The following is a 17,558-nucleotide window of genomic DNA, read 5'->3' as shown; positions in this document are numbered from 1 at the left end:
AAACCCTACGGCAGTGGCAGGGTCACTCAAAGTGTTACAATAAACACAGGAGGAAGCAGAGAAGCTGAAACGTTACACAAACTCATATTCATTAAGAGCTTCAAAAGGGAGAAGAGGGGGGAAGGAAAGTACCAATTGCATAAAAACAATCTGATCTCTGAATGACATCAGGTTACTAGTGTCTAAAGCAGCAGCTAGCATAAGCAGGACTGCTGCTGGCTCAAGATCAAACTATGTCTTGTGATCAGAATACCATCTGAAATCCTGTCGTGCTAAAAGTGGAACACTTATTTAAAGAAATATATGCAAGCCTGAGAATGACTAAGTAGTTGGACAGCACTTGATAAGCTAACATTGATTGTAAAGTGTGTCTTCTTTCCATGGCTGGCTGGTTGTTAAATTTACAAATTACCTTGTTGCCACAAAAGACTAATTTTGTCTGGGGGTTCCTGACAAAAATTCCATTTAACTGATTGAATCAATTGCCTAACTGGAATCAGCAGATGTTCAAAGGTAGAATGCTGGAAGTGCAGCCCTTTTAAGTAGAATGCCCTGCTCGATAGGTGGAACAACTTCCCCTGGTTAGATCAGCAGCTACAGGCCTGGTAATCAGCAGTTGGAATAAAGTGAAATTTAAACCTACTGACATCAATAGCTAAGTTTTTCGCAGCTTTGTACAGCGAGACTAGATTTCACAGCAGTCCCAGTAATCCTTTTTCCAAAGGAAAATGCCAATTCATGACAAATGCTCTCTAACTTCAAAACATTGATGAAGGACTTTTCTGGGAGATAGGGAAAGACGGATTAGTTACTGAGGCCAGTGTGGACATAAAGCTTCCTAACAGTTGAGCTTAAATGTCAAAAGAAAGTATTGCAGATCTAGAAAGTATCTAGAAAGCAGATACTGAAAACATCGTAGAAGCTTGGCATCTGTCAACTGCTGTACAGGTCTTAAGTGGACAGAATACTAAGAATACACTTCTCCATTTGCAGAAAGTGTAACATAACACTTAGGCGTTCTCTAGCTTAAATAGACTTGATTTTTAAACAAGGACAAGTTTCCTCGGAACAGCAGCAGCTTAAGATGAAGAAAACTCAGGCTGTTAAGTAGTGCTGTGACTGAATAAAACTAAGATAGTTCTCTTATGTCAAATCATGACACGTGGAGTTGAAAATTAAAGCCCAGGAACTTGCCTCTTGAAGATAGAAAATTTTTTCTTCCAATTAGTGCAAATACTGGACCTTGTTTCACATGCATAGGTTTTCAGTCGTCAATAACATTAGTTGTGTTCAAAACACTGAGCGTGAATATTGAAACACAGTCAAGGAGCTTACAGTAGTACAAAAACCCCCACCCAAATGCGTATTGCCTTGTTTCAAATATTCTGAAGTTTTTGAAACACACCTGCATAGTATCCATACATAAAACTCCTTAAACATTGGAGTCATGGTCAAAATGACCAAGGTGTGCTTAATAATGTTAGACAAACTAGTTTGGCATTACTATCATTTTAATCATATGTTGAGAAGAAATCCTAGTAAGTGAAGAACCAGGTAAGACAGCTGCTGTTACTGGAGAGACTGGTATTGCTTGTTTACAAAACTGACTGAAGCTCAATTCTAGTTGTAGAACAATACAAGAGTAGCATGGATGCTGTCTCTTTTAGCATTAAGTTCTTTACTTCAAAAGGGGTACATCTCATTTACATGCTTAATGCGAATGAACATACTGGTAACATTTGAGACAAAACTGAAAGTCCATATTGAAAATGGAGTTAAAATAGTGTTAAAAAGAAATAAATGAAAAAAACAACCACCAGAAACCCTACCCATGGCTAAACTTAGGCTATTTAGAAAATAGGGGTTGGTTGCCTAGCAAGACCTTGCTGCACCAAGATGAGAAGTCCTCTGAAATGCCTAGGTTATAGAGAGCTATTATTTTGCAGGGGGGCAGCCTTCCCACAGCAGGGCCTTCCAACAATCCTTTTCTATAGGGCTATAAACTGAAAGGGTAACTCTAACACTGACCCTTTTCTACATCATGCTTGCAATGCCTAACTATCTGGATCACTGACTTTGGAGTAGAATCTTTTTCACTTTTAAAACCAGTTCCGATTGCAACGGCTGCTTGAGACTGCTCTCTCCTGAGCTATGGACACTCCTCTACCTAAAGACTTGAGTTGGCTGTAAGTACTTACATAGCCCAGACCATTAGGTTTTGGCTGTATTCTGACTAGTGTAATGTAGATATTCCGTTTGCACTTTTTCTGTTGTATAGCAATGCTTTCAGTCCCAGTAGGCATTGGCAGTTTGATCATTTAGTGTTTAGATTCCTAAATATATTCGTATTTCTGTTTTCTGGACACCTACGGAAACTGCAGGTTAAAAAAAATTTATGACTGCCAGTCAAAACTCTTGTTTTCTAGACACCTCCACAAATTGTGGGTTCTAACTTTTTCTGTCCAACAGGTTTGGTGCAAATACTAAAGTGGTGCATTTCCTGGGAAGCACAAAACCATGGAATTACACATATGACTCCAGAACAAAAAGCATAAAAGGCAACATGGACGACCCTAAAATAGTTCACCCAGAATTCCTTGACATGTGGTGGGACACCTATACAGCTAATGTTTTACCATTACTAGAACAGCATGGAATTGTTAAAGAAAGTATTACAGGTGTAAACATGGTACGTGCCTTAACGTTCTTGTAGAAACTAAGTATGAATGACAGGTTCTTTATCATTCCACTGATTTCCCTTCCTTCTGTCCAGCTCAAAGCATGGGTGTGATTTAGTTTGTGGGACGCAGGGGTTTTTGTTTTGTTCTTTTTAAGCTTGGAAAAAATACTACTACAGTAGAGAAGCATGCTCTAGTGGTCTTGAATGTAGCTGTCTGCTTGCCTAAACCCAACTATCTAAGCAGCTAATAGCACACCAGAAGTTAAACCGTAGTAGCTTCTTTAATATAAGGGTTGTAACTCTTACTGTGCTGCAGCTAATAAGGTTCTTGAGCAGAAGAACCCCAGTTCAGCATGCAATAGGTACATACAGATCTTGCATGGTGAAACAGATCTAGGTAAGCCTAGGATAACTACAGAATGATTACTCCTGCAGACTGGCAGTGATGAATCCCAATACTTACCAAAGCCAAAGTAACGCTTCTAGCTCTAGTTCTCACTCACAGTTTAGTAGCTTGCATCTGAGTGCAGACTTTATAATCTTAGCTTAGTACATGGGCCAGTTTAAGTTCTCAACCTTTCTAAGACCGAAGTTACTTATCTCTTAAGATGTGCTTTCTCTTGTTAATCTTACATCTTTCTAACAAACTATTTGCAGCTATCGGGCTTGGTCTATACTCTGGCTTTCTCTTGTGGCTTCTGTAGAGAGGTATGAAGAACTTAAACTTTTCTCTTTTTTTTTTTTTTCCCTGCTCCCTGTCCCTGCTAACTTCTGTAACTCTGCTTTGTTATTTTGCTAGGAAAGCTGCACAATCCCTGCCCATTGGCAATGCTTGCTGCTGCGCATGAGAACATCTACTTCGTTGTCCCATTCTATGCCTTGTTGCTCGCTATAGCTATACATAGTATTTCTGTATTTTCACTCTGCCTTTCCTTTTAGGCAGAGGTTTCAGAGGCAATGTCCCACATATCAATATCAGCATCATCACCAGCATTACCAACCGTATCTTCAGAAGAACGCAAGGAACGGTGGGAACAGGGCCAAGCTGACTATTTGGGAGTGGATTCCTTTGACAACATCAAGAAGAAACTTGATACCTACCTTCAGTAGAAATGCCTGTCTCAGACAGTGGTGATGCAAGGACTTGTTCCGAACTAACAGCTAGAAAGGTGTAGATGGTGGTCAGTTACACTTGCTAGTAGCTTGATGAAAAACTTCTTGGCTGAAGGCCTCTGCAGTGCTACAGATGAAGAATGAGCAAAAGCTAGGAAGCAGAATTCCTTGGGCCACCTATTACTGCCCAATTTCCAATTCTCCCTACTAGATAAAACCAGGTATTTTCAGCTTAAATTTTCTTCTGTTGTGATCAATTGGCTCAACATATTCCTTGAACCTGGGTTTGTTACCTCACCTCATTAAGGTGGTTAGCATTGGTTCCTTTGCTTGCTGTTTTAGATGTAAAATCTTATTCATGGGGTTGCTCATACACTAGAGTGGTAGCCATTCTGCTTTACCAAAAATGTATTAAATGACACTGGGATACATACAGATGTAACAGTAATAGCACTGCTTTGCTCTTCCAGTCACAATTGCACTGAAGTTTTGACCAGGTTCTTACGCACAGTGCCTACAGCATGGCAGAATGCATTTTTCAGTTCTGTACACTACGGGACTAGTAAACTGAGTTTTATCTGTTACTTGCAATGTTGCACTTGATACAAAAATAAAAAGTTGTCATGCATTTCTGGCTTCCCTAAACTCTTGAGCAATTAAAAAAAAAAAGGGAGCTCTGAAGCAGTCCAAGGTATAACCCTTGAGCTTTGCTAAGGCTACTCTAGCTAGCATTAGCAAATGTCCAGCTTTTAGCTCTAATTATTTACAGAATACAGTCATTTGCAAGGGAGTTGTTTAGGGCCAATCCCTTTATTAGCTTGCCGTAAGTCTAGGACAGGGCAGTGGAGGAGGCACCTGCTGAGGCCACTCACAGAAGCATCTTGGAGCTTGGGGAGAGGGAATCTTTCTTTCAGTGACTAAAGAAACATGTTCACAGCGTACAGGGATTTTGTTGTTAAACACGATGATGCTACTTTGGAAAAGAAGGACTAAGTAGCTGCTCAAGTAACTGTACCTGCTCTGATAAGGAAAACTACTCTTTCCATGTGTGCAGAGAGTAAAAAAAAGTGCTTTTTTGCCACACTCAGGCTACACATATTCTCAGACACATGGAAAAGCAGTAAAAATACCACAATAACAAAAGCATGCTGAAGGCAGATGGGGATTAGCTGTTATCTGTACTAAGTTCCAGCTCCATCCTGCAGCCAAAAGTCTAAACAGAACCAAATTACTTAGTGTTCTGTCTTTGACAGCTATACTCTGTACTAGTCCAGAAACAGTAAGAAAATACTATTTCATTATTTCCTGATAAAGGAGGGTTTTGGCAGGAAGCTAGTGAGGGTGCTAAACTTTCAGCCTAGAGATAAAATAAACAGTCAACAAGCTCTCACCATTTGCTGGTAAAGCAGAAGACATAATCTGGGTATGAGAGTTAGTTTGTTTTAACTTGTTTTTACTACTTAATTGCTCTAAAATTCCTTGATCACCATTTAGCAAAAATGCTAAAGATGAGGTCCAAACCAAAGTAGCTTGTAGCCATTTAAAAGTACATAGCATCTGAACTCCCAGTTGTAACTAACCTTTTCCTGTGTGGGTTTTTCTTTTGCTGTGTTGTGGTTTTTTAACAGTAAGTTTGAAGTTGCGTGAAAGCAGGAGGGATTACTGGTTACAATCTGTAGTGACAAAAGTAGACTTTATCCAACAAGTACATATACTGGAGTTCTGCATGCTCACAAAATACTCTATGGAAAATGGTAAAATACTCTTTTGAAGACAGCAAAACAGTCTTACTTTTGCTCCCCTTGTCTGTATTCATAGTAGAGAATAGGCACATTACTTCTTTTTAAGCTTAATTGGAGAGAACTGGAAGTGTAAAAGCATGAGACTATACCTAGCTGAAAATTTGGTTTAGCACATAAACTTCGTTACGTTCATAGAAGAAGATAAGGAGAAATGCTGACTAAGATGAAACACCTGCATGTTTTGGGTTAACAAATATAGTTAGTAAAGAAAGAAAACCTATAAAACCATTCTGTCCTAGCCTCTGTGACTCATACTATGATTGAGTGTTTACCCACAGACTCAGGAAAGCAAAAGGTATGACATCTATACCAAACTCTATGCAGCTTATTTTCAATAAAATGGCCTTTACGTCATTATCTGCCACTATTTCCTTTGTAACTACTGCAGGCAGCACTTGCAGAAAAGTTGAGATCCCTTTTTATCCCTTGTAGTAGTATCACCTGATACATCAATTTTCTGCTCTAAACTGTAGTTACTCAAAGCAGGAACCGAATTAAAGCACTATACTCAAGACATTATTCAAAACAATCATAGCCCTGCTTAGATTGCAACTTAAGTATTGGAACTGTATTTGCCTTTAAAAAGCATATGATCTAAGGTGTTCCTTAGATGGTGACACCTCAGAGCAACTCTTAGTTTAGAAGCATTTGAGCAATTATAAGCATTTCTTGCTCTTAGTTTAGAAGCATACTGTTTTCATTTACATCTGTATTTTATGCAGGGGGTAAATAAAACCCAGAATGATAGACTATTAATTCACTCTTTGGAATTAAAAACGTTAAGTTTATAATTCCAAAGCTCATTTCTAGAACATACAAATAGCCAAAGACTACTTACAGATCATGGAAAACAGCCACACCACCATGGTTTTTAACAACCCATAAACTGAACAGCTCCATCCAATGAGACAGTACTTTTCTCCCCTCAGCTTTGACCTTTAACTGTTCTCTTGGATACATTAATGGCTTTATTGGGAGAGACCTTAACTAGCCATACAGCTTAGTACTAACTCCAGTAAGTGGTTTTTTGGCTTTGGAACATGGAAACCATCATCTAGTAGAGGAAAAATGATACTAGTAATTGTTTTCATAATCATAACTCAGCCACTCTGCAAAATGTCAGCGTATTTTAACACAAGTAATGATGTAGCTTGGCTAGCCCTTGAAATGGGTCTATTCCTCATGGAATTTTAACTTGGAAAATAGAAAGAATGACACTCAGCCAAATCTCTCATGCATAATCAGGAATTATTTCTCCAGCTTATTTCAGAACCTGAACCACAAAAACCCAAAGGAAGTTTAATTTACATAAAGTCTGTGAGGGGAAAAAAAAAACCAACCCAAAAAACCCCAAATCCACCCCAAAACAAAAGCCCAACACTTCAATCAGGTGTGTAGCTCTGTTTTCTTATTCTTTTGTCAATTTTCCAGTGACAACCAGTTACTGAGGTTCACACTGTCTTCCATCATTCATGTCTCTAATTCCTTCTCTAACTTAACACACTTTTCTCCATAGCTAAGATGCTGGCTCCCCAAGAACTGCATCAGCTTGTTAGGTTACCTATTTTGAATTCCTTTCTCACTCCTTCCCTTGGCTCACCGTTTCTCCAGATACCAGACATCCTCCCTTTATTTCTTAGTCCTTTTCAATTACCTGTGTTTGCAATTCATCTTATAATCAGCTGGCTGGTATTCTAGGACATAAGAAAAGGTGAGAGGCATTAGAAGCAAATCAGATTCCATTTCTCTGGTGCCAAATGCACTTCCTGAATCTAAACATAGTATCTAAAGAGGACCTAAACATAGCAATCTCTGCCTCCTGTTTTGAGTGCAACAGGGAAGGCAGCATAGTGTTAAGAAAATACATAACAGAAGACCAGGATCAAATGGAAAGAGATACAAGGAACAGACAAGAACATTCAACTAATATTGAACTGAGATTCCTCAGTGCTGTTTATTACTTTGCTGTACATGAATACAAGTAGTATACCAAATTCTTACTCTATAAATCATAGAATCATAAAATTGCATCCAGATCAGCATTCCATTAAGACACGTGAGACTGGAAAAGCACTTAGCAGTGCAAAAGACTGTTAGAAAGCTGGCAGCTATTAAAATAATTTGTTTTGTTTCATTTATTTTGCAAGGGATAACTGACAGAGTGACGAGTGGGTCATATTCTACTTAGCACATAGCACAATCATACTGTTCAAAGCGTGTACAGAAAGTATTGGAAAGCATGTTATCAATACAAGCCTGTGATTCTAGCATTTTATCCAAATCACAAAACCTTTACTTTTACAAAAAGTCAGTGGAATTCTGTTTAAAGGAAGCAACATATTAAAAGAAAGTGTTTTACAAATTTAAATACTTCATTTTTACTAGCTCACGGGAAATAATCAGAGGAACTCCCTGTTACACCTGTGTATCATTCAGAAATAGTAAAAAAATATTTTAAGATTTTGAATTAAATACCATCTTTGAACATTGCCTGCAAAAGTAATAATTCCTTATGAAGTGATCACTGACCACCTATTCTGAAAAAATAAAAAAACCACCCCAGATAATCTGTTTGGTTATCACAAACATTGAGATCAAAACATAAAGCTAATTAATTTCTTAAGGGTTTTGTCTGAATGACAACACATTATTTACTTTTTGTTACCTTTTCACCTCTAAAAAGAGTAAGTTCTTGCAAGTTAGAATGCATGAACATGCACTTCTATCTTGAGGGATTTTTATTATAGTCTTAAGCATTGTACATAATAAGCAACATTTTGAAGAAATGAACGCTGGAAAGATTTCAGGAGTGCAAATCAAGTTTGTGGATTTCTAAATTAACATTTAGGAGCAAATCAGTCTAATTTGAGGCATTTGTGTTTTAACCATAAAGACAGCGAAACTAAAAGTTAGCATAACACATATAACTTGAAGAACAGTATTAATTAAAATATTAAATATGTTATTTACACAAAATACCACAGTTTCAAGCTACAAATCAATTAGAGCCTTAATTTCATTAATTTTGGTTTGTTTTGCTTCACTTGCTGAAGGCTTTTTGGTAGCAAAGGCTCCTGCTGCAAGTTTCCTCTTCTTGTTCTGAATTTTCAGCATATTTTCTTCCACTGAATCTTTCACAATGAACTGTCGGGGGGAAAAAAAAGCCCAACTGAAATGAAGGGATTATTTTTTTTTTTTTTTAATTAAAGTTTAGGATGAGAAATTTAGGTACTTTGGGGAAAAAGTTAAAAAGCTGAGTACCCTACAGCACAGTTACATTATTTTGTTACTACTCTGTAAAGAAAACACAAGAGGGAAGGGTTATAAAGCAGCTGGAGGAAAAGGCTTGGTATTTAAAATTATTTTGCCTTTTTTTTTTTTTTTAAACACTTATTGGAAGAATATCTATTTCTTCTTTGCTACTTATAATAGAAGAGAGCCTGTCTTCAATTTCCCTAGTAATGTTTTTGTGACTGGATATTTATGAGATGGACCAGCTGCTCTTCTGCTGCTAAACAAACTGCTATGACAAAAGCAAAAGTGTTTTATATACTTTCAAGAGAATAAACTGTAATAGCCAGGCTCGGCAACAGCAACACTAACCCATCTTAGTCAATCCAAAAAGCTCAGCAGGGACATCTAATTTCTAAAATTATTATTTCATGGGAAATAGGTCACATTTAACAAAAATCTTACAACTGAAAATCCACACTTCAAAAACCGCACTACAATTTAAGTTTGCTGGTGAGGCATATGTTGTTGCAATTCTTTTAAAAATACAGTAAAGCTATTTGGAATATAATTTATTTATTCAGAACCAGGAAACTCTTCAAATAGATAATTTCTTAACTCACCTTTGTAATAACAACATTATGCTTCTGACCCAGCCTGTGACATCTGTCAAAACACTGGTCTTCTGCAGCAGGATTCCAAGCCTAATCAGTAGCAGCAAAGAACAAGTTAAATAACCTCCCTTCAAAATACACAGCAAGATGCACATGGAATCACACAGAAGTTATTGCACCATCGGCTCTTGAACAAATATCGCTTGCTGATTAATTACGCCCAACCTAATGTCTTACTCCTTAAATATCCTGCTACAAAGAAAGCTTTGAGAACTTCTGGTTATATATTCATAACAAGCAGGATCAGTCAAATGCTTTAAAAAATGAAGTTTGTCAGGAGTCTAGGGGACATCAAAACAACCTCGTTATCATTTTAATTCTAAAATAAACACTGCATATACTAACTGCCTCAGTACCCTTTTCCTGACAGCAAAACCTAAACCAGCTGAACACAGGCAGTTATTTACCAGTAGACTAAGTCCCCTGACTTAAAAAGAAAGAAAATGTGTATTTCCATTAGTATATGCAATAGTCCCCAAGTTAGGTAAACAAGAAACTTGCTGAACACAAAACAGTAGTGTAGCTGTTCCTACTTGTGCTTAGGGTATAACACTAAATACAAGTATTTATATTTAATGCCTCTGCATTTTTCCAGCATGTTTTTCTACCTAAAGGTATAGTACTACTAGTTCTCACAGAATGGATATTTAAATCTACCTAAAATGTCATAGTGTTCTCTCTGTGAAAAGCAAGTCTCATGCAATGGGCTCACCTTGCCATGTCACCCACACACTGAAAGTTATGTAGGAACTCTTCTTAACGGCCCCTTTCTATAAAAGCGGGGGCAGGGGGAAACATCACTAGGCTAGCACAAAAAATTAATTTTAGAGTCTAAGAACCTCTGATGCCTAAATACACTTAAGACATCAAGCTGCAAGATAACAGCCAAACAAGTGCCATTACTGAAACCTGGTGGGACGAATCCCATGACTGGAGTGCGGCTGTCGATGGCTACAGGCTGTTCAGAAGCGACAGGCGAGGAAGGCATTGCCCTCTACATCAAGAAATGGAGACAGTGACAAGAGCTGTCTCTGAAGAAAAGCCACGAGCAGGGTGAGACCGAGGCAACAAAGGGAACCTTGTGGGCGGTGTCTACTACAGCCCACCTGATTGAGGGGAGCCTATTGACCAATTCATACACTAGAGTCTTCTAGAAGTGCAGTTTTCCCAAGTGTTAGAAGAGACCTTACTGAAAAGTAACATTATTGAAAGAGAAATTAATCCTGTTGCTCAAACCAGGACAAGTGATCATGCACTGGTGGAATTCACAGTCCTGAGGAATATGGGTCAGGGGAAGAGTAAAGTCAGGACCCTCAATTTTCAGAAAGCAAACTTCAGCTCTTCAAGGAGTTGGTCAACAGGACCCCCTGGGAAACCACCCTCAGGGACAAGTGACCAGAACAGAGCTGGCAGATCTTTAACAACACTTTCCATAGAGCACAAGAGCTCTCGATCCCCAGGAGTAAGAAATCAGTGAAGGAAGGCAAGAGACCAGAACAGCCGAGTCAAGACCTGCCAGGCAAACTAACAAGCAGGAAGGAAATGCACAGGCAGTGGAAGCAGGGACAGGTATCCTGGGAAGAGTATAGGAGTATAGGGACACTGCCCAGTTGTGTAGGGATGTGGCCAGGAAGGCCAAGGTGCAGCTGGAACTGAACTTGGCAAGGGACACAAAGAATAATGTCAAGGGTTTCTACAGCTATGTCAGCCAGAAAAAGAAGGTCAAAGAAAGAGTAACCTCCTCGATGAAGAAGACCAGCAAACTGGTAACAACAGATGAGGAGAAGACTGAGGGACTAAACAACATTTTTGCCTCAGTCATCACTCTGAGGCACCTCTCTCCCTGCACCTCTCGAGTTGATGGACTGCAAGACAGGCATCCAAGAAGCAAAGTCCCTCCCACTGTAAGAGAAGATCAGGTTCGTGACCACCTGAGGAACCCGAACATACAGAAGCCCATGAGACCTGATGAGATGCATCCCAGAGTCCCAAGGGAATTGGCTGATGTAGTTGCCAAGCCACTCGCCACGGTATTTGAAAAGCCATGGCAGTCAGGTGAAGCCCGCGGTGACTCAAAAAACAGAAACACTGCACCCATTTTTAACAAGGGTAGAAAAGAAGACCTGGCAACTACTGACCTGTCAGCCTCACCTCTGTACCCACAAAGGTGACAGAACAGATCCCCCTAGAAGCTATGCTAAGTATGCTAAGGCACAGGGAGGTGATTCAGACAGCCAGCATGGCTTCACCAAGACTAAGTCCTGCCTGACCAACCCAGTGGCCTTCTATGATGGAGTGACTCCATCAGTGGACAAGGAAGAGCTATGGATGTCATCTACCTGGACCTCTCTAAGGCCTTTGACATGGTCCACCCACAACATCCTTCTCTCTAATCTGGAGAGATATGGATATGACGGGTGGAATGTTCAGTGGATGAGAAACTGATTGGACAGTCACTTCCACTTTCCACTTCTGGAAAGAGTCCAGCGAAGGGCAACAAAGATGATTAAGGGATTGGAGCATCTCCCTTATGAAGAAAGGCTAAGAGAGCTGGGACTCTTTAGTCTGGAGAAGAGAAGGCTGAGGGGAGACCTTATTAATGCCTATAAGTATCTCAAGGGTGGGCTGAAGGAGGAGGGAGCCAGACTCTTTTCAGTGGTTCCCAGTGACAGGACGAGGGGCAACGGGCACAAGTTGGAACATAGGAGGTTCCACTCGAATATGAGAAAGAATTTCTTCACGGTGAGGGTGACAGAGCCCTGGAACAGGCTGCCCAGGGAGGTTGTGGAGTCCCCTTCTTTGGAGATTTTCAAGACCCGCCTGGATGCAGTCCTGAGTAGCATTCTCTAAGCAATCCTGCTTCAGCAGGGGAGTTGGACTAGATGATCTATACGGTCCCTTCCAACTCTAAAAAAATTCAGTGAAATTCAGTGAAATTCCAGAAGGTAGTGGTTAGCGGCTCAATTTCCAGATCGAGATCAGTCACCTCATAGCCCCTTCTGGTACCTAAAGTGGGCCTACAAGAAAGCTGGAAAGGGACCTTTTACAAGGACATGTAGTGATAGGACAGGGAATAATGGTTTTAAACTGAAAGAGGGGAGATTTAGATTATATATAAAGAAGAAATTCTTTACTCTGAGGGTGGTGAGACCCTGGCACAGGTTCCCAGAGAAGCTGTGAAGAACACCACCCCATCCTGGAGGTGTTCAAGGCCAGGCTGGATGGGGCTTTGAGCAACCTGGTCTAGTGGAAGGTGTCCCTGCCCATGGCAGGGGTGTTGGAATCAGATGATCTTCAAGATCCCTTCCCACCCAAACCATTCTATGATTCTATGATATATCTGTCACTGCAAGATGAACATTCCTGGCAAACTATGTACAACAAACAATTCTAATACTAATCCGACTGTACAAACAAGATGATGTCTTGAGGAAAGCTCTAGCCCAAACACGGACAAACATGTTCTATTCTGTCTTTGCTGTAGTCAAGGAGGACCAAAGAGTACTGCTCTCACTCTTCTTTCCTCATCAGTCCAGCAAATGAAAACTGAATTGCAATACCTCTATGCCTTTCTGCAGTATCTCATACAAGGAATACTATATTTTACATAGGAAAATATGGAGAAACTTGAGCCTCAAAAACACCTGTACACTTGTGAAATGCTCACATTAAAGCTTCACATTTCTTCCTACAGGCGAGAATTCAGCAGATATGATTTGTTTTTAAACAAACAAACAAGCAATTTTTAAAAAAAAAAAAAAAGAGAGGTAGTCTGTAGTTGGATAGATGTTCCTCCCTTGCACTGTGGTCCAACACCTCTCAGAGAAAGAATGCAGAACTCTAAGCTACAGTTCTACAACAAATCCACAGAATTTGAGTAGAAAAACTGGTTACTCCACTGGCTCCAGAAGTAATTCTGCTTCTTAAATCCTATTATTGCTGCTAATTCACTTCAAGGAATGCTAATGCATGACTGAATCTCATTCACCACTGAACATTCAAAAGTGAGATCATAAAGGATCATGTGGCCCCACTCACTGCCCCTTCATCAAATACAAGCAGGCAACCACTGCCACTTGGGATGGTTACCATCACAGGATGGTTACCAGCAGGGTGAGGAGAAGTCAGTGTATGAAGGATGAAATTATATTTGGCTTTGGTTTGTGAGGTATAACTATATACTGTAGATGACTCAGTATTAACAGTGTTTAGCTTATTTTCTTACAACTGCTTGCTGCAAGACGGTATATGCATTACCCCTTACTAATTATCTTCACAGAAAATGAAAATTCTCTTGGACTTTCCATAATCTCTTATTCAGAGAATTGTTAAAAAAAAAAGTTGGACTAGACGGTGTTGTAGGTCCCTTCCAACTGAACTATTCAATGCAATACATACAGAAACAATACTTGTGAAGATGTATCGCAGTTCATCAAAAACCTTTTTCCAAGGCAACTTCTCCATCCTCACTCATATTTCATTCCTTTAGTTTATTAAGTAAATAGCTTTTGTCTTCATGCTGTTATTATCACTAACCTGATGTCCAAGATAACTCTTTTTCTTTACTATTCATGTTACCAGATGCCCAAGTCCAAAGCTACACTACATTTAATTTACTTCAGTTTTGTTTTCAAGTGCACAAACTGCAGAATTTGTCTCCGTTTCCAGCTGCCAAAAAACTAGGACATCAGAGCAGAGAAGTAAATAGTGGAGAAGGGAAGAAGTGAACAGAAAAATTTTTGTCTTGTACAATGATGCAACAAGACATGAACCAATTCTGTTAAGAATACCATTTTGTTATCCATAAATATAATTTACATTTTTATTCCTTACAAATAATTTTGCATTCCTGAGTGCTTTAGCAAAAGGAGAAAACTTCCTAAATTTAGATATCACCATCTTAGATATCTCAGTCTCCTACAACCACAAAAAGTAACTTCAGACTAATGTCTTTATTTCTAAAGAAATTCACAAAAATAACAGAAGAGAACAGAGCAGAGCAGCACTCCTGAAATTCCACTTTATGGCTTTTAAAGTTATTAAATAGAACAAACAGAAAGCCACATTCACAAATATCAGAAAGAAAGAAAGAAAGAAAGAAAGAAAGAAAGAAAGAAAGAAAGAAAGAAGGAACAGATATCGAATGCTACACACAACTCTGTTACCAGTACTACTAGCATTCTTTCCATTCACAGTAAATAGATGGACAGCACAAAAATACTGTGTTAAAACAAAAACATGCCAGGGAAACAAATGAAGAAAAGCCCTATTTGCCCTTTAACAGATACTCATCAGTGTTGATCATTCTCAAAGGGGTTTTCCTTCTACCTCTTAGGAAAACACCAAAAAGGAGGTTCACCTACGTTAAGCCAGATCATTATGAACAACTCATTACTCACAGGATCCATTAAAAACACTCGGGAAGCTGCTGTCAGATTTAATCCAACTCCACCTGCTTTCAGAGACAAAAGCATTACAGTTGGGGATCCTGCTTGACTGCTTTGGAAACACTGAATTGCTTCTACTCTTTTCTTCTGTGCCATTGACCCATCCAAACGAGTAAAGGCAAACCCCGATTCTCTGAAGACAAAGTAAAAAAGTTCCATTTAACAATTCATTTTCTGTGGCAACAGGAAATAAATACATTGAAATCCTGACCTCTACTTTGAAAAGCATATTTAAAACTCTGCATTTAACAAAGTGATACATTAAAAATAAGGATGAGATTCATGGTTTTATTCCACTAAAAGCATTTAAGTAATTTGTTTCTCTTTTGAAGTTCTAAAAATGAAGAGGATACTATATTCTTTGAGAGATATTTCTAAGATACCATAAAAGCACGTGTTTATTAAAAATGACAGTAGTTCTACTTACTTCAAGGGATTTTCTATCAGTGACAGGAAAGTTGTGAACTGAGAAACAACCAGACATTTAGCAGTTGGATTATCCCTCCGAAGTTCTATCAAAGCATGCATGAGAGCATTGATCTGAAATCAAATGGAGACTTATGCAGTTTATTCTCACTTGGTTAGACTCCACTCCTACAGGTGCTTTGATAATGTTCACATCAATTGAGAAACCACTGTTCAGTAATATCTTTTAAACAAACTTCTAATCTTAAATTCTGTGGGTAGGGTTTCTTTTAGTTTCCAAAGGAAACAAAGGGTAGAGCACTTCTAATGCTCACTTCACAAACTGGGGAAGACGATTCACAAACCCATTTTCCAGACATGCTTCCCCACTGTCAGCAGTCAAAAATTCCCCTACCTCCAGGCCATATGGAAAAAAGGAACACAGCACAGGAACTCTGAAAAATAAGGTTTATGCAAGGGACAGCCAGAAGGCAAGTGCTCTACTGTAGCTATACTCAAGAAGCAAGAAAGGCTTCCCCTGGGAATATTCAGGCAAATAAGCTATGCAAGGCCCTTGGCTAGGTATGACAGAGGATAAGGAGACACCAAAAGCACTCCTGGGACCAAGATGAGAACAACAAGAGTGAGGAATTGGATTTGAGCTGAAGAACATTGACAGTTTTCTCATTTAAGGTATAGCTATGATGAGGTAAAGAGCCACGAACTAGCGAATGCAAGTAACTGCACCAGGTAAACAGAAACAAAAAATTTTAAGACATCTTAATTTATTCTGGAGCACATGTCCTAAATTAGTTTTTAAGTCTCCACAGAAATACTTTTAGGGAATAAGTTTATAACCAACTTTTGAAGGAACAGTAACTGCATTACAAATTAAAATTAAAAATTTCATGTTTCAGAAAAGCAATCTCGAAACTAAATGTTCAAAGTACAGGCAGAAAAATTTAATTTCTGGCAGCGAATGGACAATCAAGGTGAGGCAAAAACCAATGTGGCAGACCTTCAGAAACAGGTCTACAAAGTAAAATAAAAATATCTCACTAGTTTATCTGACAAGTGTTATATTGAACATATGTGATGCACATTTAGTTTTCCCCTCTAGAGCAGAATATATATTCTTTAGACAAGTTTTAAGAAAGAAGGATTTATTTAGATTTTTAGTTTCCAAAAAGTAAAAAAAGTCAATTAAGTGCTGAAGAGTTTCAGTGGTTATAGAACTACTCTATATTCAGAAATAGAAACAAAAGGCAAAGCAACAGCTCTTTTACCAAAAGTTTTATTTAATGAATAAACATCTATGTACTGCACAACAACCAGCATCAAATTACAACTGGTGCTCCTTTTGCCTTGTTTCCCTGCTGCAAAATTTGTTAGTGATGAGATTTTTATTATGCGTTTTCTCCTGTGTTGGCTAGACATGCTGTGCAGACTTTTAAAAAATAATCTAAAGTATGTTATGCATATGTAATGTATGCTCATATTATTTACCTGGAAGTTTTAGAGAGCACTCTACAAAACTGTAACAAAAGCCAAGTAAAACACAATGGAACGTACCTTTGAACTGGATATCCACTCCTGATCAGACTTCTTTCCATTACTGGAGTCTATTTCCTCTTCTAGGGTACATTCCACCAACTGCTCTACTCGAAGCTCATTCCTACAGAGAGGGCATTTGGCATTTGGCTACAAAAAAACCCAAACAACATTAGAAGAAACAGATTGAATTATTCATAGAAAGTACTAAAGAGCACCTTTACAAAGCACCTTTTATGAAATTATTATATAGATGTTCGTAAAAAATATCCTGAAGGAGTACATTCATTCTTGTCACACGCTGCTTTGTCACTTCTGACCTAACAATCAAAATATTTTGTGAGAACAAAAGGTGACATAAATGCTACATGTTTTCAGAACACTCAGCCTTCCCTAAAAGTGGTATTCTTTCTGAGCATATTTATGGTTGAAATAAGCAGCTCAAGATTTAAAAGCAAGCAAATACTTGTGCAAAGGGGGAAGACTATTTAAAATACCAGAAAAATAAACCATCTTTCAAAGACAAGATCTTTCTTAGTTACAAACAAAGAATGACCTTTTACCCTTTTTCTTCAAAGCCTGCACAGAAATAATAGCAGTCTGATGAAATATGCTTTGTCAGGGCCAGACACAGGGTATCTTCTCTTTTCCCCCC

At 38.7% G+C, this 17,558-nt stretch overlaps 2 protein-coding genes across 4 annotated transcripts in view; one reads left to right on the top strand and one right to left on the bottom strand.

Annotated features, from left to right (window-relative positions):
* Nucleotides 1-8,135, top strand: part of GYG1 (glycogenin 1) — a 19,203-nt gene extending 11,068 nt beyond the window's left edge. Inside the window, exons 6-8 of one of the 3 annotated variants that reach the window (XM_074153856.1) lie at nucleotides 2,470-2,689; nucleotides 3,338-3,388; nucleotides 3,620-8,090. In XM_074153856.1, coding sequence (XP_074009957.1) covers nucleotides 2,470-2,689; nucleotides 3,338-3,388; nucleotides 3,620-3,790 — 442 coding nt within the window. In that variant the 3' untranslated portion in view covers nucleotides 3,791-8,090. Of the gene's footprint in view, nucleotides 1-2,469; nucleotides 2,690-3,337; nucleotides 3,389-3,479 lie in introns of all 3 variants that reach the window. The other 2 variants (XM_074153859.1, XM_074153857.1) reach the window with 2 other exon arrangements.
* The window catches only part of HLTF (helicase like transcription factor), a 27,067-nt gene continuing 17,025 nt past the window's right edge, over nucleotides 7,517-17,558 (bottom strand). The window contains exons 20-24 of the mRNA XM_074153855.1: nucleotides 16,925-17,053; nucleotides 15,375-15,487; nucleotides 14,900-15,080; nucleotides 9,450-9,530; nucleotides 7,517-8,739 (exon numbers count right to left, since the gene is read on the bottom strand). Of these exons, the coding sequence (XP_074009956.1) occupies nucleotides 8,587-8,739; nucleotides 9,450-9,530; nucleotides 14,900-15,080; nucleotides 15,375-15,487; nucleotides 16,925-17,053 (657 nt within the window). The 3' untranslated portion in view covers nucleotides 7,517-8,586. The remainder of the gene's footprint in view (nucleotides 8,740-9,449; nucleotides 9,531-14,899; nucleotides 15,081-15,374; nucleotides 15,488-16,924; nucleotides 17,054-17,558) is intronic.

Source organism: Numenius arquata, chromosome 9 (assembly GCF_964106895.1).
Source record: "Numenius arquata chromosome 9, bNumArq3.hap1.1, whole genome shotgun sequence".
Taxonomy (NCBI): domain Eukaryota; kingdom Metazoa; phylum Chordata; class Aves; order Charadriiformes; family Scolopacidae; genus Numenius; species Numenius arquata.
This window is presented reverse-complemented; position numbering and strand designations above follow the sequence as displayed.